This window comes from Bufo gargarizans, chromosome 1, assembly GCF_014858855.1.
Source record: "Bufo gargarizans isolate SCDJY-AF-19 chromosome 1, ASM1485885v1, whole genome shotgun sequence".
In the NCBI taxonomy this organism is placed as follows: domain Eukaryota; kingdom Metazoa; phylum Chordata; class Amphibia; order Anura; family Bufonidae; genus Bufo; species Bufo gargarizans.
This window is the reverse complement of record NC_058080.1, coordinates 378,891,178-378,916,876: the sequence shown is the minus strand read 5'-3', so window position 1 is coordinate 378,916,876 and position 25,699 is coordinate 378,891,178. Positions and strand designations below refer to the sequence as shown.

General features: G+C 45.6%; 1 protein-coding gene across 1 annotated transcript in view; it reads right to left on the bottom strand.

Annotated features, from left to right (window-relative positions):
- INSR (insulin receptor) overlaps positions 1-25,699 on the bottom strand; it is a 140,589-nt gene that overhangs the window by 58,965 nt on the left and 55,925 nt on the right. Inside the window, exons 3-6 of the mRNA XM_044270099.1 lie at positions 11,963-12,284; positions 10,653-10,801; positions 9,358-9,502; positions 7,804-8,018 (exon numbers count right to left, since the gene is read on the bottom strand). Coding sequence (XP_044126034.1) covers positions 7,804-8,018; positions 9,358-9,502; positions 10,653-10,801; positions 11,963-12,284 — 831 coding nt within the window. The remainder of the gene's footprint in view (positions 1-7,803; positions 8,019-9,357; positions 9,503-10,652; positions 10,802-11,962; positions 12,285-25,699) is intronic.

Sequence of the window (25,699 nt, the reverse complement as noted above, 5' to 3'; positions counted from 1 at the left end):
CTGCGTTATGCGCAGGCACTCTGCATCTACTCTACAACCCACCAAAGCGGTGCGCATGGTAGCCCACTGTGATTTAATGTCATTAACCCCTTAGGGAAGCCTGTGGAGCTGGGCTTAGTATAGTAAAAAAAAAAAAAAAATATTTGCCTGTGTCTGGCCAAGTTGGGAGCTATTTCCGTAGAACCCTTGAAATAGGAAAAGAGGGAGAGGGTTAACATACTTACCTAGTCCAGTGTACTCACCTCTCTCATCCTCTTCTCTTCACCCTCCCTAAGTGGACCCTCAAGGTCACCTTCTCCAGCAGAATCACCTCCTCAGCAGCTGGCACCGGAGTGGCAAGCGTCTGGTATGGAGGGAGGGTCTTCTCTTTGGCGGACCTAGGTGACCCCTTGGCTGGCGGGATGCAGGGGAGCGAGGCTGCCCTGGTCCACCTTGTCTTATGTGGGGGAGGCAGCAGTGCGGGTGACCGGCACTGGCGCAACTCAACCCCGGGAGAACAGGGAGGCGAGGCGTCCACTGTTGTCTCATTTGAAAAAGAAAAGGAAAAAATATAATAAATCTTCAAGAGATCCCAGGTATTGCCTCCTATTGACATTAGAAAAAACTGAAGCTCTCTCTCCAGGCTGGAGGGGGTATAGCTGCCAGGGGAGGAGCTAACAGCTTTTACTAGTGTCAACGCCTCCTAGAGGACATACCGTAGCTATACCCACGGTCTCTGTGTCCCCCAATGAATATGGGCGAGAAATTGTATTTTACAGTATAAATCAATTTCTGAAGTTATTATGCGAAGCGCCGTGAGACTCCGCAAAGTAATAACTTCGGCTCATCGGAGCCAATACATTCTAGTACTGTATGGAGCTCCTGCTCCGTACAGTATTGAAACAAAGTATTATGCAAATCAACTTCGGATGTTTCATCTGTAGTCGATTCGCTCATCCCTAGTTAACATAAACAGAACAGAAAAGCATGGTGTGCCACACTTTTTCATGCTGCAAAGTCCAGCAAGAGACGTGTACGTTAATGTACTGTATACTTTTTTTTTTTTTTTACAATTGAACTCTATAGTGACGGATGCCATAGTATGGCATCTGTCTGAGGCATCCATTAAAAAGTATGACAAAAACATGATGTGAACCCAGCCTTGCAACGATAATGAAAAATAATCCTGCAGACCATGCAGATTTACATACAGTGATGGTAAGAGCAAGAACTGTGGAACACATTTTGGCTTTTGCGCTGGAGGCAGGTATTCTTTCCCATCCGTTGCTTGCCACTTCCTGACTTTGACCCAGTTTGATACAACCATAAGCTTGCACCTGGAGTATTATGTGCGCTTGGAATTCAGGTGCTGGTTACTACTCTAAAGACCTTCAATATTGTATGTATTTAAAGTTATTTTGCATTTTTGTTGCTTTCCCAGTTTTGACATACTGTATCAGAAATCAAAACTATACAGTAAATAGGAAAAAAATAATTATATTATAACAATTATTAACACATACATATACACACACACATATACACACACACACACACACACACACACACTGTACAGTAATGAATAGAGCAGTTATTCATATTCCTCCTCATTGTGGTTATGCAGTGAGGAGGAATGGAGAGCTTGGGACACAGTTCTAGTGAACAGTGAGGGTCTGAGCGATTTGACCCCCAGTAATTATACTATTTTACTCATTGTGTGAATACGTGATAAATAGAAACCCCACTTCAAAGGGATTGTCCACTTTTACTTATATTGATGACCTATCCTCAGGGGGTCCGACAGCTGATCAGAGGTTCATACAAGCAATGTCTTCTCTTCATTATTTACCTGCTCGCAACTACAGCGGTGAGCCGGTGTAATTACCACAATGTCATCCCCATTCACCTCAATGGGATGGCTCCTTGGTAGTCAAGAGAATACTACAAAGCCGTACCAAATAAGTGAATGGGATGGCGTAGTTGTAATTACACCGGATGATGGCTGCGGTAGTGACGGTGAGCAGGTAAACAGCGAGGAAAAGGCAGAGCTTGTACGAGCACTGCTTTATCTTCAAAGAGCAGATCGGCAGGATTGTCAGGAGTTGGCCTCCCCCCCATCTGATATTTATGAGCTATACTCATATGAGCATAGGTCATCAATATAAATAAAACAGACAACACTTACGGGTCGGTCCACATAAAGTTTTTGCTGTCTGTTAGGCTACATGCACACGAACGTATTTTGTTTCTGTGTCCGTTTTGTTTGCGGATAGGATGCGGACCCAATTTGTTTCAATGGGACTGCAAAAAACGCGGACAGCACACTGTGTGCTATCCACATCAGTATGTCCGTTCCGTAGCCCCGCAAAAAAAATAGCACATGTCCTATTTTTTCCTAGCTTGCGGACAAGGATACGCATTATTACAACGGATCCGCAAAAACAACGGATGCCATAAAGAAAGTTTTTTTGCGGATCTGCAATTTGCATACTGCAAAACACATACGGTCGTGTGCATGTAGCCTTAAGTGTATATGTTTAAATAACGTAAAATCGTATTGAAAAGTACTTATTTTTCTACCTATAAAGATGCCCTCCCCACCTCCCCCCCCCCCCCCCAAAGCGGGGAGAAAATGTCAAGGCGTCTTATTGGGCGAATACCAAATCAGCGCTTCCGTTGTGGCTCAGTGACCGTGCTGCAGACCACAAATAGCAGTCTGCAATGCACAGGCACCAACCATGTGCACTCCGTATTGCGGTGCTGACCCACTGACTTGAATGGGTCAGCGATATACAAGATACGGCCAAAGATAGAACACGTTCTAACTTTTTGCGGTGCGGAGGCACAGACCCGAAAGCCCATGGAAGCGATTCGTAGTGCTTCCGATCCGTACCTCTGCTCCGCAAAAGATAGGTGAAGTCCTATCTTCGGTCGTATCTTGCAGATTGCACACTTATTCAAGTCAATGGGTCACACAGCCAATGCCCGTAAATTACAGACCAGCCGGTTATGGTCCACAATACGGCCACTGAGCCCTTACATTCGTGTGCATGAGCCCTTATCCTGAGGACAGGTTATCCATATCAGGAGCCTGAAAAAATGAGATTTTTGTAAAACTTACCAGTAAAATCTCTTTCTCGCTCTTCATTGGGGGACACAGGAACCATGGGTATAGCTATGTCCTCTAGGAAGCGTCGACACTAGGTAGAAGCCGTTATCCCCTCCCCTAGCAGCTATACCCCCTCCAGCCTGGAGAGAGAGCTTCAGTTTGTGCACAAGCAGTAGGAGAAGCAAGCCAACCAACAAAAACAAAACATGGAACACCAACCATGCCAAGGCGCCAACGGGGTTCTAACCAGCAACCGCCACAACTGTGGCCGAACTACAATACTGGGTGGGTGCTGTGTCCCATGAAGAGCGAAAAAAATAGATTTTACTGATAAGTTTTACAAAAATCTAATTTTCTCGTTTCTCGCCCATATTCATTGGGAGACACAGGAACCGTGGGACCAAAAGCAGTCCACAGGGAGGGAAAAAAAACACAGACCCATTGAAGCAAGCATCTCTGCAAGCAGCTAAGAAACTGCCGCCTGCAAGACCATGTGGCCCAAGACAGCGTCCCCCAATGCATAAGTATGCGCCTGGTAAAATTTGGTGAATGTACGTAAGGAGGACCAAATATCCGCCCTACACTACTGTGCAGCCGAAGCGCGATTCCTCCAAGCCTAAGATGCGCCCACCGCTCTGGTGGAGTGAGCTGTGACACCTAAGGGCGGAACTCTGCCCCGGGCGCGGTTTGCCTCCACAATTGCAGCACGAATCCAACGTGCGATTGCCACCTTGGATGCCGCCAATCCCTTGCAAGGACCCTCCGGAATGACAAAAAGGGAGTCTGTACGCCGGAAGGGACCGGAGGCTGCTAAATAAATCCTCAAAGCACTGACAACATCCAAACGGTGTAACTCCCTTTCCTTAGGGTGTGCAGGAGAGGGACACAGTGAGGGAAGGACAATTTCCTCGTTGATATGGAAGTCAGTGACCACCTTCGGGAGAAGGGAAGGAACGGAACGGGTCGGAGAACCGCTTTATCCTTATGAAGAACCTGCAAGAGTGCGCCGCCAACTCGGACACCCATTTGATGGATGTGATAGCTACAAGGAAAACTACCTTCCAGGACAGGAGTCAGAGTGAAAAACTCCTGCAAGGGCTCAAAGGGGGAAGCCTGGAGCGCTGAGAGGAATACATTTTGATCCCAAGGCGGTAAAGGAGGACGGTACGATGGGACCGTATGTGCCACTCGCTGAAGGAAGGTTCTCACAGGCCCCAGGGGGGCCAGAGGGCGCTGGAAAAGGATAGAAAGCGCTGACACCTGACCCTTCAAAGAACTATGGGCCAGACCAAGGTCCAATCTGGATTGTAGAAAGGACAGGACCGTGGGGAGAGAAAAACGAGGTGGGGGAATGTTCCGGCTTTCACAGAAACCCAGGAAGGACCTCCAGGTCCTGTAATAGATCCTGGACGATGCAGGCTTCCTGGCCTGAATCATAGTGCGGATGACATCCGCCGAAAACCCTCTTCGCGTCAGAATGGTGGTTTCAATAGCCACACCGTCAAACGAAGACAATGCTGATGGAAGTCCGGTCCCTGCGAAAGGAGGTCATCTCTGAGTGACCGTGACCAAGGGACGTCTCCTAGAAGTTGAATGAGGTCGGCGTACCACGCTCGACAGGGCCAATCTGGCGCGACTAGGATCGTCGGAATGCTCTCCATCCTGATTTTCCGTAAAACCCTGGGTAGGAGGGGCAAGGGGGGAAAACACAAAGGAGGAAGAACACCTGCCAAGGGGAGATCAGGGCGTCCACGCTGCAAGCTTGTGGATCTCTTGCTTGGGATAGGAAGGTGGAAAGTTTCCGATTGAGTCTTGAGGCCATCAAGTCCATGTCCGGGTGACCCCAACGTAGACAGATCGCCTCAAACACCTCCGGGTGGAGGGACCACTCGCCCGCATCTATTGTCGTCCTGCTGAGGAAGTCCGCAGTCCAGTTCTCCACACTTGGTATGTAGATTGCTGAAATTTCCGGTACATGGGTCTCCGCCCACCGTAAGATTTTGGCAGATTCCTGCATCACTGCGAAGTTGCATGTTCCCCCCGGTGATTGATGTACGCCAACGCCGTGGCGTTGTCCGACTGGACTCTGACCGGGCGACCCCTCAGGAGGTGGGTCCAGTGTCGGAGGGATAAAAGAATCGCCCTGAGCTCCAGAACATTGATCTGAAGCTTGGACTCCGACCGAGACCATGTGCCTTGGACTGTCCTGGGAGCGAACACTCCTCCCCAACCTTGCAGACTGGCGTCGGTGGTAACAACCGTCCAGGATATTGGAAGGAAGGACCTTACTAGAACTGGAACCGACAGCCACCAACAGAGGGACGACCTCATTTGAGGAGAGAGGCGGATGGGATAGTCCAGACTCTCGGACTATTTGTCCCAGGAGGACCAGTTGTCTGGAGGGAGTCAGAGAGGACTTCTGAAGATTGACCAGCCACCTGAAACGTGCAAAGGCTTCCAGCGTGATCTTTACGCTGCTCGACGCCTGAGGATGAGGATGTCGTCGAGATAAGGCATAAGGAAGATGCCTCTGGAACAGAGCAGGGCGAGAAGAGGGGCCAGAATTTTTGTGAAGACCCGAGGTGTAGTCGCCAGCCTAAACGTGAGGGCGACAAACTGGTAATGATAGTCTCCAGTTGCAAACCTCAGGAAGCTCTGATGACTCCGTGCGATGGGGACGTGAAGGTATGCGTCCTGGATATCTACGGCCGAAAGGAATTCCCCCCGTTCTAGAGAAGCAATTACGGAATGAAGGGATTCCATCGAAAGCGCTGGAGACGGAGGAACCTGTTCAGCAGTTTGAGGCCCAGGATTGGGCGCACAGAGCCCTCCTTTTTGGGGACCACAAAAAGGTTTGCGTAGAACCCCTTGAACCTCTCTGCTGGGGGAACAGGAGAGATGACTCTTCGATCCAGGAAGGACTGAATGGCCTGGGAGAAGGCGGCCGCCTGCTCGGGGTCCCGTGGAGGCAGAGATAGAAAAAAACCTGTCTGGGGGGAGGGACGAGAACTCGATCACGTATCCAGAGGATACAATCTTGAGTGCCCAAGCGTCAGAGACGTGGGTCCGCCAGACGTCCTGGATAAGGAGGGGGCGCACCTTCAGCCAGGACGTTTTTTTTGCGTCGATCCTAGGAAGTAAACCCGCCCCCCTCCGGCGGAAGAGCTTTGCCGCGGGGCAGGAACTAGCAAATCGACGAAAGGGCCTACCACGTGAGGAACCTGACCTAGCGTAAGAGGCAAGCTTTGCTCTAGGTTGTGGGAGATTGGTGCTCTTGCCTCCCGTGGCCTCAGAAAAAATTTCAGCCAGCCGGGTACTAAAGAGACGGACCCCGGTGAAGGGAAGTCCGGTTAGAGAATGCTTGGAAGTCGCGTCCGCTGCCCACACCTTCAGCCAGAGCTCGCAGCGTAAGGTGACAGCAAGCGCTGAAGAGCGCGCAATGAGGGCGCCTGCGTCCGAGGACGCTCTTCGCAGAGGAACTTCCCCGCCTGGGTGATCAGCTGTGCCAAGGATCGGAGATCCTGAGCAGGGACCTCAGATAGCAAATCCTGGTCCAGCTGGCTGCCCCACTCAGAGATTGCCTTTGCCACCCACGCGGAGGCAAACACGGGCCTAAGGGTTGACCCTGTAGCTGCAAAGAGGGACTTCGTCAAGGATTCCATCCAACGGTCTTCAGGGAGGATCCACCGGCTACAGGAATAGCCGATTTTTTGGCTAGTCATACCACTGGTGGGTCGGCCTTAGGAGGGAATGCCCACGTGGACACACAATCCGCTGGGAATGGATATAGAACATCCAGCTTTTTGGGGGTGGAAAAACGCATGTCTGGATGGTCCCAAGTCTTAGAAACCATCGCCAAAAAATCATTATGGCGAGGAAACACCTTCAAGGCCTGTTTAGGATGGAAAAAGGATACCCCCTGTTGGTCGGTGAGGGGAAAGGGGGGGGAGTGAGTCATTCTGCACCTGGAAGGTGTCACAGATGGCAGACCAAGCGACCCACTATAGATAGGGTGGATTGGGAGATTTTAGAGATGTTTTTTACCACCTGAGAGAGGGTTCTGGCCCAATCCGGCAACTCTGATGCCAGACGGGAAGGGAGCAGTACGGGCTGAATGGGGGACCCCTGCCTGGGGGCCTGACAAGCAGTGTAGACTGAATCTGGTTGACCGCAAGGGAATTTTGCCTGACAGAGCGGCGGCAAAGGCCGGGAGCAGGCATTACTTATATGTCCTGCCGCCATCTTCACCCTTCCTCTTCTCCAGCAGGGTTACCCCCTACAGTTACTGGCACCGTAGTGGCAGGACACTGGAAGAGGGACTTGGATGGGTGAGCCTTCCGCTGGCGGGATGCAGGGGAGCGAGGCTGCCCTGGTCCACCTTGTCTTCTTGTGAGGGAGGAGGAAGTGTGGCGTGCCAACGCTGGCATGCTACCCCGGGAGAGCAGGGAGGCTAGGCGACCACTGTTTCCCACCTGAAAAAGAAGGAAAATTAAAAATCTTCAAGGAGCTATTAGAAAAAACTGAAGCTCTCTCTCCAGGCTGGAGGGGGTATAGCTGCCAGGGGAGGGGCTAACAGCTTCTAACTAGTGTCAACGCCTCCTAGAGGACATAGCGTTACCCACAGTTCCTGTGTCCCCCAATGAATATGGGCGAGAAAAACAAAACAAAAAACCTTTAAAAGACCTGACATAAAAATTATATATACAAACACTTACAAGATGCCTGGTCCCCATTAGTCTTGGTTGCAACATCATTTTTGTCCTGGCGCTTCTTTGCTCCCACTATCTTCACCATGTCATCAATTTCTTTCAAGCAGAGCCGGGGGTTGTAATGAAAAAAAAGCCTTCCTTTCGGGATTGTTAAGTTGTGCTTTTGCCAGTCCCACAATTGACGCAAATTGGCATTATCCAAAGCATAGAAGGAATAGTCACTGTAAATAAAAATATTATTTAGCCAAAATTCCCAAATTACAATTGACTAAGTGAAGAAGAAGCATATCAAAAAGGCAATAAAACAAAGATGTAAGAGTCCATCGTAGACGTCTTAAGAGAGAAATGAAGGCAACAAAACCAGAATCACTGACATAGGCACAGTAGTTGTAATAGAATAATTCACACTGGGAATACACAGTCCCAACAACACCACCAGTAATCAAAAGGTAGGGTCTGTTCACATCACGGTTTTGTCCCACATTTAACCCCTGTCTTCCTTGAGGCATAATTTTATTTTCCATGCACGTAGCCGTATGAGGGCTTGTTTTTTTTTAAAAAGGGAGGGGGGTTTGAGAAGGTAATTCCACCAGAGTTTTATGGGTTTTGTTTTTTTCCAGTGTTCCCTATGTAGTAGAACCGACAGGTTACCTGCATCTTCAACTTTGGAAAAAAATTCTTTTTTCTTTGCATCAACATATTCCGAATCACCTAAACTTTTTCATAAGGAGCTGTGTGGCTGCTTATTTTTCGCAGGGTGAACTGTGATTTTTTTTTTTTTTTTATTGGTACCTTTTTGGAATGCGTATGAGTTTTTGATCGGTTTTTATTCAATTTTTAGAGAGGTGAAGTGACAAAAAAAACTGAAATCACCCATTTTCATTTTTTTCCCCGTTAAAGCGTTCAGGGGACTTGAACATGATATCCTCCAATAATTTAACATTGCAGCCAGAATAGCTCTCAGATGCTGTGGCTGCAATTGACCACAGCATCTGAGGGGTAAAAGTCTGCAATCTGCATTATCGCCAATCACAGGTGTCCTATATAAAACAGCATGCACTCGGAGACTGTGGCCCCTGGTAAGTTTCTGAGTGGGCACCATCTTTAAAGTCCTGACATCCACTGTATGGCAGCATGTATAGCGAATGTTGGGAAGGGGTTAACAAATACTTCGGGGGAAATAGGAAGCAAAATGTGTAGTGCACCATAATTATCCATCCTGCAGAGTACAACAACAACAACAACAACAACAACAACAACAAAACAAAAAAAAAAAAAAAGAGGGTACGTTCACGGTTATTTTTATTTTTTTATTACACTGGGACCCTATGACGATGGATGCCCCTGTATGGCACCTGTCGAAGGCATTCATTTAACGTTATATGTTTACGGTATGGTAAATGTGGGACAAAATCATGATCTGAACACCTCCTTGTGCTAATGATGATTCTAAGGCTAAGTATAGTGCAATTGACATGTGGCAATGAAAATGACCACTAGCGCTTGGCACGAGAGTCAATTTATATTACCCATTACTGACACTGCTGAGGGCACTCTCACCTTCCTTCGAGGGCCTCTCCACGAATTAAACGTAGCTTCCGGAAAAATGACAGGGACACTAAAGCATAAGATCGCCTGATCTTAAGATATCCGGTAATCTCTTCTATGAGACCAAGGTTTGCTTCTAGCTCAGCAGCAATATTATCTGTAAGAAGAAAACAAACAATAGGTGGTACCCACTACTAGAGGGCATGTGTAGAAAGTAAATGCCTCCATAAACATCAAGTAGCTCAGAAGAACCTTGCAGAACCTGACATGTTTAGGGTATGGGGCTGCTGCCCAGAAACAGTACAGCAGTATACTGCGGAGGAGATCACTACATGTAAATGCAGCAGTCTCCTTCACTGAACGAGCAGCCGGCTGTCGGGAAGGAATGCTTCCTTCCTGACAATCGGCAGTTAGATCGGAGTGTGTAAACCCGCTTTGGGCTACTATTTACAGTTGTGTTTCCGGTTTTAACATCTGGCAGAGGATCTTAAAAAACGGGCAACAACGGTTCAGTTTGATTTAACACATCAGGATGCATCCATTCTGTTAGGATGCGGTTGTGTTAAATTGAGATGGAACAAACCAGACCTGTCAGTAAAAACAATGTAAGTTAATGGGTGATAGATCGTTTTTTTTTAGGATCCTCCCCCCCCCCCCCCCCCCCCACAGCTTGCAGCGGTTTTGTGTCATGTCACAAAACGGAATGCTACCGGAACAGAGCATACCCCATTCATAAAACATTTGCCCGGTTTTGAGATCCTCTGCCGGGTCTTAAAACCAGAAGGCCGAAACGCTGATGTGAAAGTAGCCTTCAGAGTGAGCTTGTATTTCTTTTTGTCTCTGGATACCATTGTTTCCCCTCCTGCAGATAAAGATTCACAACCACACGTGGTGTTGCCCAGTAGAAGCTACGGTGTACTAACTAGAGGAGCAGGCACGCCAGGCTTGCTAGGTGTGCAGATTGTCTGGAAGTCCCTATCATATAAAATACTGTAGAGATGGGATTGCTAATGGGAACATGGTCTTCAAATTCTTCAGCTGTAATAAATTTTTCCAACTTATTCAAAACAAGAAACCATGATAGTGGATAAAACAGGTGGTAAATTCGAAGCATGGCTTAAAAAGCCATTCCACAATATTTCATCTGCTACAAAGATGGTGTGAAAAAAAAAAATACAAATAAAATGCAAGTTTATAGACAACCACCTCCAGTAGTCCACCGATTCCCATAACTCATGCGGCTATCTTCAGCCATATCTGATCCGGTATTCCCATTACACTGTATAACATAATACATGAATACTCACTGCCTCCCCGGATATTGATGGCTAAACTCCCACTGATTACTGTGCATCCTCGCAGATCTTGAGCAGAAGTGACAGAATCTATAACTTTCTCTTTTTCTTTCACTACACAAACCTTTGGACAAAGGCCTTCACATGGTTCACAAGTCAGCCTGCAAGAAGAATAAGAAAGAAAAACAGATTCAGACTCTGACTAGGTTACATGCACACGACTGTATGTGTTTTGCCGTCCGCAAAAAAAAAACGGACGACATCCTTATACCATCTGTTTGTTTTTTTGCGGGTCTATTGTAACAATGCCTAAAATGGACAAGAATAGGACATGTTTAATTTTTTTTGTGGGGCTACGGAACGAACATACTGATGCAGACAGCACACAGTGTGCTGTCCAAATTTTTTGCGGACCCATTGAAATGAATGGGTCCGCATCCTATCTGCAAAAGAAAAACAACGTTCCTGTGCATGTAGTCTAAGGCTACTAGCGTTTTAGTTTCCGGTATTGAGTTCCGTCATAGGGGCTTAATAATACCGGGGAAAAAACGCTTCAGTTTTGTCCCCATTCATTGTCAATGGGGACAAAACTGAACAGAACGGAATGCTCCAAAATGCATTCCGTTTAGTTGTGTTTCCAGACCGGAGAGCAAACCGCAACCTGTTGTAGTTTGCTTTCCGTCCAGGGATGCAGAGCAAGACGGATCCAGCATGACGCCCAATGCAAGTCAATGGGGACGGATCCGTTTTCTCTGCCACAATAGAAAACGGATCCGTCCCCCATTGATTTGCAATGGAGTTCATGACGGATCTGTCTTGGGTATGTTAAAGATAATAAAACCGGATCCGGTTTATAATGGATGCAGATGGTTGTCATATCAGTAACGGATGTGTTTTTGTTGAACCCTGACGGATCCAGTAAATACACTAGTGTGACAGTAGCCTTAAAGGGGTATTCCGATTATTTCGACAGGATAGGGGATAATCATTAGATCAGTGGACATCCACCAATAATGAGAATGGGGGCCCCAAACCCCACTGGTCGGACCCCCAATGATCTAATAGTTATCCCCTATCCTGTTGATTGGGGATAAGTTGATATAACCAGACTACCCCTTTAACTGTAATCATAAGAAAAGGCTTGTAGAAGTGTCGCTCATATGGTTTCAAATGTAATAACGGCCATATGGACTAGAATTTGAACTCAAGTTCTGCAACACTTTGATCGGCAGGGGCACTTTGATCGGCACCCTTCAGGTGGCATACTTGTCTCATGCACTAAGCATTTATACATGCAGATATACAGAAAAGTAGATACTTACATGGTGCTGTTAGTTGTATATCCAGACGGGCACTCCCGGATGCACTCACCCTTGTGAATGACATATCGTGGACAAGAGCTGTCCGTGGAGTTCTGACACTTATTGTGAAGCGTCCGACATTCATCGAAGCTGATGCAACGCCATCCTAGCAGGCTGTACGAGCCCGGTGGGCAAGACTCAACACATCTGCCCTCGTGGAGGAAATTGCGACATGCCACACACTTTGTTGGGTCGTTGGGCTCCAGGCAGTTCCCCAGGCACTCACTGTGACAACATCGGTCATCGGATGTGCAGCCATGGTACTTACATGAAGATGGACAAACTGTGAATAAGAAACAAACAGGAATAGTTCTTTAGTCCGGTCTACACATACAGCAGCACACAAAACACCTTACACCGGCACTACAACTCCAAGCATGCTCCTTTCACTTCTATGGGAGAGTCAATCCAGCGTGCATGCTGGCAGCTGTAGTTTTACAAAGCTGCTGGCTCCTGCCCAAGATGCCCGCGAGAAGTACCTTCATTAACTTTTCATAAGGCAGAGGTACGACAAATTCTGCGCCATTAAAAATGTTACTGTCTGTAGGTCGATTATAGGTCGTTATATAATTATTGCTCGTTCACCCTATTTAGGGCTCATCTGCATATTTTCGGCCCTAGGGCTCACGCGCCCGTATGGATTTTTTGTCCACATCAGAACTGCATTTCTTGCAGGTCGGTTGAGGACCCATTCACTTCAATCGGGATTCAAAAGATACGGACAGAACACTGTGTGCTCTCCGCAGCCGTTTGCGATTTCCATGGTATCCACAAAAAATAGAACATATCTGCATTACAAACAAAGACAGGACTGTTCTTTGATGGGCAGGACGATCCGTAAAACGCAGAATAAGCACGGCTGGGATCCGCAATTCGCACACTGAAGCCCTTAGTTTACCTTGCATATAGCTTTCATCCTGGTTAGTTATGAACGCATATTAGCCGCTTTTGGCGCTGCTTACAGTATGTGTTTTTTCCGCTATTGGGGTACTTTGACTTTTGCAATGCAAACTTCTGTACTGTGCCTAATAACCGTCCTAACATGTGAGTCACAATCAGGACTGTTTGCCAACCAGATGCAAAGAGGTGCCCTGTGCCTTTGCCATGCTGACTGCTGCAAGGCTGCTTCCATCATCAGCCCAACAGTGAAATAACCTACAAACGTATAGAGGATATCAGACTACAGAAGCAGGCATGGAGAAGGTATAGATCTTTACTACACGACTCTGGAGAACGCCTCCTCACACAGGACAGTGCTGACACCGCACATCTGAACAAGAACATAAGCAGATAAGGTCACACTGAGCACAGCACTAAGTCCACCAGCTCCGGCTCCAGCCTCGCTCCACTCCAGGACTCCACAGCTACCAAAGTGCCGCCCTTACACTTCACCAATCACGAGCCTGCTGGAAACAGCCCAGCCTGGGATCTGCCCTCCTAGTTTTTTGAAACACCCCCTTCTCCTCCAAAGCTTTCCCCCTACCCACCAAACCCTTGATGTGCTTGGGTGAAAAGGAACTGCACTACGTGAATAACCCTTTCAATGCTAGGTGTGGCTAATAAGTGAATGGGGAAGTACACAGCACAAATGTTTGTGCACGTAGCTGCGGGGCGATTAAGCAGCAAAGCCGCAGCGTGGATTAGGAAGGGCGGCAGAGAAGAAAAGGAGCTGCAGCTCAGTGTAATGTTTATCACAGCTAAACCAACATGGCACGGGCAGCCAGGCTACCCAATGACCTGCTGGCCACAGGGTCACATTAGTGTAGTACAGAGGAGGAAAAACTGGGGCACAGTCATCATGAGTGGTTGGATCATACATAAAGCAACGGACGCCTCGGCTTACACAACAGGGGAGATCTGTGTCATTACACAACACACAGATCTATACAGGTGTCCTACCAAGCCTGCACGCTGGAGGCAGGGGGACGACACCAACCAATCCATGGCACCCGCACGCTTCACTTTACAGTCCAAAGCAGTGCTACAATCTATACAGAAACATTATATATATATATATATATATATATATATATATATATATATATATATACACACACACATACACATACACATACACATACACACACACATACACACACATATACATATATACACACACATACGTCAACATTGAAATTCCATCCCCAAGAAGGAAAAGTCATGGAATTATGAAAATAACAGGGTAAATAGACAAGTTAATGATATGCAAAAAAAAAAAATTTGATTTATTCAGTATCAAGTATGAGCTCCACATGTAGAAATACATGCACTGACATGCCTTGGCATGTTATCAATTAAGTTATTAAAGGGGTTCTCCAAGAATGATTTAAAATGGCGCCAGCAATCTTTCCTACTGTAGAATGTGAGCAGGGCTGCTTGAATCCACTTGTAGAGCTGCCTAGGGGGGTGACACTGGCACTTGCATATACTACATATTGCTGAGTTTTGCCGTCAGGCTCCTCAGCCATGACGGCATATCATAGGCAGGATGGCATCATTAGTAGAGACGAGAAAACAAACATGGGGATAACTAGCTCTACTCGGAGTGGGAGCAATGTATTGCAACAAAGTGGGGGCAATCTGGAAGGATCGTAGAAGGTATACTATTGAATCTGGAAGGATAGTAGAAGGTATACTATTGAAGAGATCGTGGGCACTGCGCGGAGGTGGGTGGGGGGTTGTGGGGATGTTGGCTGTTTTTGTATATTATGTACACTGTCTGCACTGAGAGACGAGGAAAGAGCTTAGTTTTGATGCTGTATGTTGATTATTAAACTTGAAAACCGTTTTAAAACAGGCATCCGAAGTCGGCTTTTGTACCAACTGGTACCTCGTTTACCAGATTTAAAATGGTTTTCAAGTTAAAAAAATAAAAAAATAAAAACACAAAAAAAAAAAAATCTCAAGGTTATTCACCGTATTCCTGCCATTTACCAATGTTACATTCCCTTGTGAAGGCCTCTTCATGGTGCTGCCCACATGGTCTCTAAACCAATCTCTGGGTATCATTGCAAAGAGTTGTAAACTGCATGTTTGTGACTTTTGAAATGTCACTTGCGCAAATATTTTGCGCAAGTGTTGTTGCTCTGCTCATTTTGCCACTTTTCCAAAGAGAGGTCGAGGCGAGGATTCTATTTTATGTCCGTTTTCTGACGTGAAATAACACTGAAATCTAAGCCAGCCAATATCAGTACGGGAGCACAGAACGGACACATTTATAAGTTTGGTGAAATTAGGGTTTATTCACACCCTGCAGTCATATCACCAAAGTGCTGTAACACAGTGACATTATATTGCACAAGTCCTGCCTGAGGACAAAGATAAGGTGTTATGCACACGACTATTTTTGGTCCATGTCCGATCAATTAATGGGTAAAAAAACAAAAAACAAAAAAAAGATATCATCCTATCATCCGTGTGCTGTCCACAAATTATGCAAATTGACCACATCTGTATTTTGAGAATCCGTGATTTTCAGACTTCAAGATGGAAACAGTCATGTGTAGGAGGCCTAAATGTAACCGCACCCACTTACAGCTGTAGGGTACACTCACACGACAGTGGGCATTATTGGACATTAATGGGGGACATTATTATGGCAACTACGAGAACATATATACAGGGGCACTATGGGGGATGGATATACACACACACAGGGGGCACTATTGAGCGGTTATAGATACTGGGGGCACTAAGGGGGCCATTATATGTCTAGGGGACACTACAGAGGTGCATTAACGTATACAAAGCCGATTAAATCCAGCTGATTTTAATGGCTGTTAAAAAACAAAACAAAAAAACCCCACGGATAAACAGCCAGAAAATGGATGCACACACTGATGCAAAACGACAATGAAAAATAGTCAGTGTAATCCGGTTTCACCGTCATGTGAATGTAGCCTTAATCTGCTCTGCCTTGGTACAAAAGGAAAAAGAAGAGAGAAACCCTCTTTTCTCCAGTAATCTGATCCGGGGCCTCTGACAAGGCCGGTAATTCCAGCCATACTGCATACCAAAGACATGGGTGTCTGACAGTCAACTACAAAATGGAATCCACGCTGAAAAACAAAGACGACAAGCCCGAATAAATACAAATGCCGTTTTAGCGTTTTCTTGGCTTTAGGCGTTTCGTAAGTCACATTTCCACAGAATAAAGGGACGCTCCGTTTCCTACTCTTGTCCTACAGCAGTATACAGGCCGACATTATATAATATATACTGGTACTTCATTTTTATCTGATCTCTTAAGCTACTAGCACACAATGCGTTTTTTTTTCTACGCAATTCTCATGTGGAAAAACCACAGCATAATACAGTACAAGCAAAGTGTATGAGATCCGACAAATCTCATGTGCACTTTGCTTTGCAGATGCTGAAATCCGTACTATTTCGCCCTTTTCAATGCATAGGCGAGATCTGCGGCAAAAACACGCCAAAAAAAAAAGGAAAGAGTGGAAAAGCACAGACCTGAAGTGACTGCACTATACCGATTGCAGATCTATTGTCCTGTACTGACATGATGCAGTTAGTTCAGGTCAGGGAAGCCGTAGGCGACACGGACCGTGTTTTCCTGGCCACCACTGTCATATGAATTACTTAGGCTCCATCCATGTCTTGTGTTTCAGACAAGTTGGCATTATTCACTGAGGGTATTCCCAAATACATGCATCGATACCAGGCACCCATCACACACCAAAAAAACTGTAGGCTACTGGTATACCACCCCCAACCTATGTACCTCCCTTCCACCAGGTCCCCAGCCTCATACATGCCACCATCAGCTGATCATATGGTACATCTGAAAGCTGATGTTCACCAGCAGCCAGCAACGTAGCAAGCAGGTATAGTAACACAAAAAAAAACACAGTAACACAGTATAAATAAAATAAAAATAAAATGTCCTAAAATTGAGCAAAAATAAAATAAATCTTATGCACTGCCATAAGATTTGTCTATTTATGATAAGGTGTGTGCATAGTCATAAATTAGGTGCATCGATGGCAGTCCTTGTGCCTGGCGAAAAAGAAACCCCTAAATTTGCCAGGGTCAGATTCCAGGTGCCGCTACACACAACATGGCATGAAACCAGCCATGTGACTAAGTACTGTTGCATTGATGGTTAAAAAAGGGACTTGTGACTATTTTAGTAAAGAAAAGTTACAAGTCCCTTAATAAATGACCCCCACAGAGCAACACAGGACTCCCTGCAGTTCTCAGGCTGCACTGCCCTGTGACCATCGTGCAGGCCACGGACAGTGTCCGGATACAACCACATGTGGCAGAAAGGCTGAGCTATTTTGGATGGCTCCCTGAGGCCCTTGTCAGAGGTAATGGGGTCCTTCATATCCATCAGTCAACAGATTTTACGCTCGTTATTTTTGTTGTTCTGATACAATGGAAATATTAGCAAAGGTGTGAACGGAGCCTTAAACAGTAGCGGTAGCATAGTGTAAAGCAGAGGTGATAACACCTGTACATTTCAATGTATTCCATCATTTGCTTCTATTAGCCGGCTTACTGTAGTAGACGTAGAGGATCTGTCACCTCTCCTGATATTTCTAATTTAGTAAGTACTTGCATCCCCCTTTTAAAAACACATTTTGGAGCATCTATTCTTATGACCCAATTTGGCGCCATCCCTCTATTATTCCTACTAGAAGTTCTGGATGAATTGCCAGCAGTCTGCAATAAAGGTCCATTTGTGTGTTACCAGTTGGGGAAGGGGGGGGGGGGGGGGGGGGGGGGTCCCTGCGCAGTCTGACACCAGCAGCACGAACTCCCCCCGACTTGTAACAGCTATGTGGATCTTTATTACAGACAGTAGGAATTCTAGCGGAGTCACAAAACAATGATAGGAATACATACTCCAGAATTATTACTACAAACAGGCATTGTAAGGAGAGGCGACAGGTCCTCTTTAAAATGGAAGTAGCGTCAGAAGTCTTTAACCCCCACCATTGTCACTACTTTTTCTCCAGTCCAGAGAAACTCCATAAACTCTGGAATCATTTGCTCTATGGAGCAAGGAAATTCCTTTTAGTCAATGACCATTCCCTTCCCGCTCTCTACATGGTTCCTCATGAATCACCTTAAGGCATCACACACAAGGCCACTGGTGTTTTTGCGGATCCGCAAAACAAGGATACCAGTCATCTGCGTTCCGCATTTTGTGGAATGGTATGTCCTGCCTGCACTCTGTAAGAGCTGCCTGACATTTTCTATTTTAGTGCGGTGTCGCGGAATGGACGTGCGGATGCGGACAGCACACGGTGTGCTACACAGGATTTTGTGCAATGCCACTGAAGTAAATGCAGATTGGATGTGGACTAAAACTACGGTCATGTGCATGAGCCAGCTTTAAGGCAGATTTACACTGTCCGATTGTCGGGCAGATTATCCGGAACAAACGTTCCTACGAATGCTTACTCCAGACAAGCTGCCCCTCTAAATGTGCCGATCACCAGATAAACAAGCGAAACGCTCATTCATCGAGTGTTCCTGTCATTCGTGCAGGCACCACCAATCATTGTTTCTGGGCAGCAAACCGCATGAAACAATGATTCTGTATGGAGACGAGCAATCGCAATAGCGATCCCTCGTCCCCATACTGTGGAGGAGCTTGTTGCATGTAAATACAACAGTCTACATACGGGAAGGAACGCTTCCTTCCTGACAATCGGCTGTATGTCACAGTGTGTAAACCCGCCTTAAGAGGCAGGCAGCAGGTGAGCTGTGGGAAAAGGTTGAACAAGACAGAGTGTACCTTACAAGTATGAGTCATGTTTGCGTTCCTGCTCCCTTAACCCCTTCAAGTACCAGCACAACGGAGAAACTATATATGGGAATATCACAAGATTCGCCATTTGCATTGAAATAAAACCTGCCAGTGTGACTATGCCTTGAAGACATTCAATCTGATGATTTTATTGCAATCTGTGTACACAAAGGTTTATCTCATATGTATGCTAGTCAATGCACAAAAGCCTTAGGGCTCGTTCACACAAACGTGTGATGCCCCGTTGCCGTATTGCGGACCGCATTTGCAGATCCGCAATGCACGGGCACCGTTCCGTGGCCATTCCACATCACGGATGCGGACCCATTTATTTTATTTGGTCCGCAAATCCGGAGATGTGGAACGGAAGAACAGAACGGAACACTACGGAAGCACTCTTTGGTGTTCCGTTTCGTGCTTCCGCACAGCAAAAAGATAAAACTTGCTCTATCTTTATGCGGAACGGAAGGATCGCGGACCCAATCAGGTGAATGGGTCTGCGATCCTAATGCGCCTGCCCTACGGACAGTGCCCGTGCATTGCAATTTGCAGTCCACAGCACGGGCTTCACACGTTCATCAGCGCTTAGAGAAAAGCGGAGAAAACCATTTTGTAGACTTCTGTAGTTAGACACTATTGTTCCTGAAAGTTTTCTGCGCACAGAAATGACATTTTTTAAATCACACTACAAAAAAAATATCAATGTGAAATTACTGTCCACAGGGAATGCACCGAGTAGATTCCAGCACTTAAAGGGGTTCTATACTTTTTTCTTAATGATCATCTATGGACAGGTCATCAGCATCTGATTGGCAGGGGTGCGCCTTACCATAAATTAAGCGAATCCTCTGGCAGGGCAGGGGATATAAAGACTGCCAGAAATCTATGCCCCCATGGTTTCTGTGCAACAGATCATGCTGTATAAACAGGGGTCTGCTGCCCAGGAACAATGGTTCTATATGGGGACAATCAATTGCTGTATCAATCCCGCTTGTCCCCATACAGCGGAGGTGATTGGCACATGTAAATGCAGTCCTCATCTCCACTGATGATCAGGCAATTATTGGGAACATTTGGTTCACTCCCTATAAGGCTATCAGTGTCACGTCCGACAAAAAGGGTACCTGTTTCATCCGTGAAGATGTCCATGAAGGAGCCGTGGTTGGCCCGTGTCTCTGTTTTTACCATCCGTGTGTCATCCGTAATTCACTGAAGTTGCTCAGTTGAAAACTAATTTCCAAAGAATCTCCTATCAGTCTTCAGTGAAAAACGGATGCACTACAGATGTTATCCATGGTGTATCTGGGATTTTCACAGACCTATAGACTTCAAAGGGCGTGCTTGGTCCGCATCACGGATCAAAGTAGTGCATGTCTCCGTGATTTTTTTACTGACCCACTGTCAGTAAAAAAAATACTGAAATTTGAACCGGCACATTTAAATCAATAGGTACGTGCACAAGTCAGTGAAAAACGAAAATGTGAATGAGGCCTAATTGTCCGAAACTGTTGAGGAAAAAGGAAATCACTGTGAACCTAAAACCCCAACATGTAGAAATTAAAAAAGTTAGCTACTCAAGTCTTCAATGATTTCACAGCGACCAAATTGCTCCTGCAATACTCACTTAGACGCAGCAACTCTGCAGAGGTTTTCAAATTCCTCTATACATTCCCTATGAACAGCGATTGTTTTGTCATGTGACCAAAAAGTTAAAAGGTGCAGTCTCAGCCCAAGGATCCATTCACACGTCCGCAACGTGTTTCGCGGATACACAGACCCGCAAAACACGGAAAGCGGCAATGTGCGTTCCGCATTTTGCGGACCGCACATTGCCGGCACTAATAGAATATGCCTGTTCTTGTCCGCAATTGCGGACAAGAATAGGACATGTTCTATTTATTTGCAGAACGGAAGTGCGGACCCGCAATTCCGTGTCCCGGCAGCACATCGTGCTGCCCCATAGGAATGAATGGGTCTGCAATTCTGTTCCGCAAAATGCGGAATGAAATTGCGGACGTGTGAATGGAGCCTAAGGGCTCATTCATGCATCCACGTCATAGAAACATAGAATGTGTCGGCAGATAAGAACCATTTGGCCCATCTAGTCTGCCCAATATACTAAATACTATGGATAGCCCCTGGCCCTATCTTATATGAAGGATAGCCTTATGCCTATCCCATGCATGCTTAAACTCCTCCACTGTATTTGCAGCTACCACTTCTGCAGGAAGGCTATTCCATGCATCCACTACTCTCTCAGTAAAGTAATACTTCCTGATATTACTTTTAAACCTTTGCCCCTCTTAGGCTAGGTCTACACGACGACATTTGTTGCGCGACAAAAAGTCGCGCGACAGATAGGGCGCAACAGTTGTCGCGCGACATTTTGTTGCACCAATGTCGCGCGACAATTTTTATAATGGCAGTCTATGGTGTCGCACTGCAACATGCGACATGCTTGCGACTGCGACGCGACAGTCGCAGAAAAATCCATCTTGAATGGATTTTCTGCGACTGTCGCGTCGCAGTCGCAGCATGTCGCATGTTGCAGTGCGACACCATAGACTGCCATTATAAAAATTGTCGCGCGACATTGGTGCAACAAAATGTCGCGCGACAACTGTCGTCGTGTAGACCTAGCCTTAGGCTACTTTCACATTAACGTTCGGGGCTACGCTTGCGAGTTCCGTTTGAAGGCTCTCACAAGCGGCCCCGAATGCATCCGTACGGCCCCAATGCATTCTGAGTGGATGCGGATCAGCTCAGAATGCATCAGTCTGGCACCGTTTGGCCTCCGCTCCGCTCAGCAGACGGACACCCGAACGCTGCTTGCAGCGTTCGGGTGTCCGCCTGGCCGTGCGGAGGCAAATGTAAGTCAATGGGGACGGATCCGTTTGAAGTTGACACAATATGGCTCAATTTTCAAACGGATCCGTCCCCCATTGACTTTCAATGTAAACTCTGGACGGATCCGTCTGAGGCTACTTTCACACTTAGAATTTTCTCTAAAATATAATGCAGACGGATCCGTTCTGAACGAATCCCATCGTCTGCATTATATGAGCGGATCCGCTCTGAAAGCAAGTGTAAAAGTAGCCTAATTTAAAACTATGTATTTTCTTCTTTTAAATATTCTCTCCTCTTTTACCTTGTTGATTCCCTTTATGTATTTAAAAGTTTCTTTCATATCCCCTCTGTCTCGTCTTTCTTCCAAGCTATACATGTTAAGGTCCTTTAATCTTTCCTGGTAAGTTTTATCCTGCAATCCATGTACTAGTTTAGTAGCTCTTCTCTGAACTCTCTCCAAAGTATCAATATCCTTCTGGAGATATGGTCTCCAGTACTGCGCACAATACTCCAAATGAGGTCTCACTAGTGCTCTGTAGAGCGGCATGAGCACCTCCCTCTTTCTACTGGTAATTCCTCTTGCTATACATCCAAGCATTCTGCTAGCATTTCCTGCTGCTCTATGACATTGTCTGCCTACCTTTAAGTCTTCTGAAATAATGACCCCTAAATCCCTTTCCTCAGATACTGAGGTTAGGACTGTATCACTGATTTTATATTCTGCTCTTGGGTTTTTACACCCCAGGTGCATTATCTTGCACTTAACATTAAATATTAGTTGCCAGATTATTTGACCATTCCTCTAGTTTTCTTAAATCCTTTTCCATTTGGTGTATGCCTCCAGGAACATCAACCCTGTTACAAATCTTTGTGTCATCAGCAAAAAGACACACCTTACCATCGAGGCCTTCTGCAATTTCGCTGATAAAGATATTAAACAATATGGGTCCCAGAACAGATCCCCACTGGTAACAAGACCATGGTCTGAATATACTCTATTGACTACAACCCTCTGTTGTCTGTCCCTCAGCCACTGCCTAATCCATTCAACAATATGGGAGTCCAAGCCCAAAGACTGCAATTTATTGATAAGCCTTCTATGTGGGACAGTATCAAAAGCCTTACTAAAGTCTAGATAAGCGATGTCTACTGCACCTCCGCCATCTATTTTAGTCACCCAATCGAAAAAATCTATAATATTAGTTTGACATAATCTTCCTGAAGTAAACCCATGCTGTTTTTCATCTTTCAATCCATGGGATTTTAGATGTTCCACAAAACTCTCCTTAAGTAGGGTTTCCATTAATTTCCCCACTATTGATGTCAGGCTTACAGGCTTATAGTTGCCCGTTTCCTTCCTACTACCTTTCTTGTGAATTTTTCTTTTGGGACGACTCCCGTTACCAGTGATTGGTTAAATAAATCTGTTAATGGTTTTGCTAGTTCACCGCTAAGCTCTTTTAATAGCTTTGGGTGTATCCCATCAGGCCCCTGTGACTTATTTGTATTAATTTTAGACAGCTGACTAAGAACCTCTTCCTCTGTAAAGACACATGCAAAAGATTCATTAGTCTTCCTTCCTAACTGAGGTCCCTTTCCATAATTTTCCTTTGTAAAAACTGAACAGAAGTATTCATTGAGGCATGTTGTTTTGCCTGATAAAAGTGTTGCTAACACTACGATGGAGCACTCAGTAGCATACAGACTAGGACCTTGAGTTAATGCAAAACAATTACTTTATTTACGATTAATGATAATAGAATTATGGTTGACAATAAGAGTTATCATAAATGATAAAACTACAGTTATCTTGACTATCATGAGTAAGTAAGAGTAAAGCATCAATACATCACCAGATATTGTAGCATCACACCTTGCCTACAGATTGGGGGATTCCAACAATCAGCACAGGGAAGAATCTGGGAGCAGCGCAAGGCACATCTGCTGTGTCTTCAACGGATCCCAAATTCCCTGCGGAAACCCCCCTAATTTTATAAGCAAATATGATTTTTATAATCTCGGGATTGGGCATGTAAGCGCGTGATCATATTTACTTGATCATGCGCAGAGAGAAAAGTATTATTATGAACACTTCATGTGTTCATGCACAATAACTTGTTTTCCTGACTTGTGACAATGCCCGAGAATCTTCTTTGTTTTCCTGAACTCCAGTACCCTCAGTACTTTTCCACTTATATACACGGCTATGCTAACTAAGGTTTCATGTCAGTCACCATAATTCCACTCAGTCTTATACATTCGTATCACACATGTCTATTCAGGGACAAATATAGGGCAAGTCTCTTTGGTACATATACCAAAGACAACGGTAAAAAGCTACTCCACATTGGGTCGGCTTTCATACAGAAGATGCTACTACACCCCCTGTCTGCAGGGTTCATCCTGTTGCTGCTCTACTGAACCTATTCTCTGCCATCAGCCATGTTAAACTATGGAGAGGGTACAGGTGGTGTTCTTTAACCCCTTAAGGACTCGGCCCTATTTCACCTTAAGGACCAGGCCATTTTTTGCAAATCTGACCAGTGTCGCTTTAAGGCCTCTTTCACACGGGCGTCATTTTTTTTGCCCGGATAAGAGCCGGGTGCGTTGCGGGAAAATGCGCGATTTTTTCTGCGCAAGTGCAAAACATTGTCATGCGTTGCTCGCGTGAGAAAAATCGCGCATGTTTGGTACCCAAACCCGAACTTCTTCATAGAAGTTCGGGCTTGGGATTGATGTTCTGAAGATTGTATTATTTTCCCTTATAACATGGTTATAAGGGAAAATAATAGCATTCTGAATACAGAATGCATAGTAAACCAGCGCTAGAGGGGTTAAAAAAAATAATAATAATATTTTAACTCACCTTAGTCCACTTGCTCGCGAAGCCCGGCATCTCCTTGTGTCTCCTCTGCGCTGAAGTTGAACAGGACCTGGGGTGAGCTGCTCCATTAAATATCGGTTAAGGACCTTTGATGACGTCACTCCGGTCATCACATGGTACGTCACATGATCTTTTACCATGGTGATTCACCATGGTAAAAGACCATGTGATGACCGGAGTGACGTCATCGAAGGTCCTTAAGCTCTATTTAATGGAGCAGCTCACCCCCAGGTCCTGTTCAACTTCAGCGCAGAGGAGACACAAGGAGATGCCGGGCTTCGCGAGCAAGTGGACTAAGGTGAGTTAAATTTTTATTTTTATTTTTTAACCCCTCTAGCGCTGGTTTACTATGCATTCTGTATTCAGAATGCTATTATTTTCCCTTATAACCATGTTATAAGGGAAAATAATAATGATCGGGTCTCCATCCCGATGGTCTCCTAGCAACCATGCGTGCAAATCGCACGGCATCCGTACTTGCTTGCGGATGCCATCCGATTTTCACACACCCCATTCACTTCTATGGGGCCTGCGTCACGTCAAAAATCGGAAAATATAGAGCATGCTGCGATTTCAACTGAACGCACAAGTGATGCGTTAAAAACATCGCTCATGTGCACAGCCCCATAGAAATGAATGGGTCAGGATTTAGTGCGGGTGCCATACGTTCGCCGCACGGATCGCACCCGCACGGAAAACTCGCCCGTGTGAAAGGGGCCTAAGTGCTGACAACTTTAAAATGCTTTGACTTATCCAGGCCATTCTGAGATTGTTTTTAGTCACATATTGTACTTCAAGACACTGGTAAAATGAAGTAAAAAAAAAAATCATTTTTATTTATAAAAAAATACCAAATTTACCAAAAATTTTGAAAAAATTGCAAATTTCCAAGTTTCAATTTCTCTACTTCCATAATACATAGTAATACCTCAAAAAATAGTTTTTTTACTTTACATTCCCCATATGTCTACTTCATGTTTGGATCATTTTGGGAATGATATTTTATTTTTGGGGGATGTTACAAGGCTTAGAAGTTTTCAAAAACACTATTTTTAGGGACCAGTTCAGGTCTGAAGTCACTTTGTGAGGCTTACATAATTGAAACCACCCAAAAATGACCCTATTCTATAAACTACACCCCTCAAGGTATTCAAAGCTGATTTTACAAACTGTGTTAACCCTTTAGGTGTTC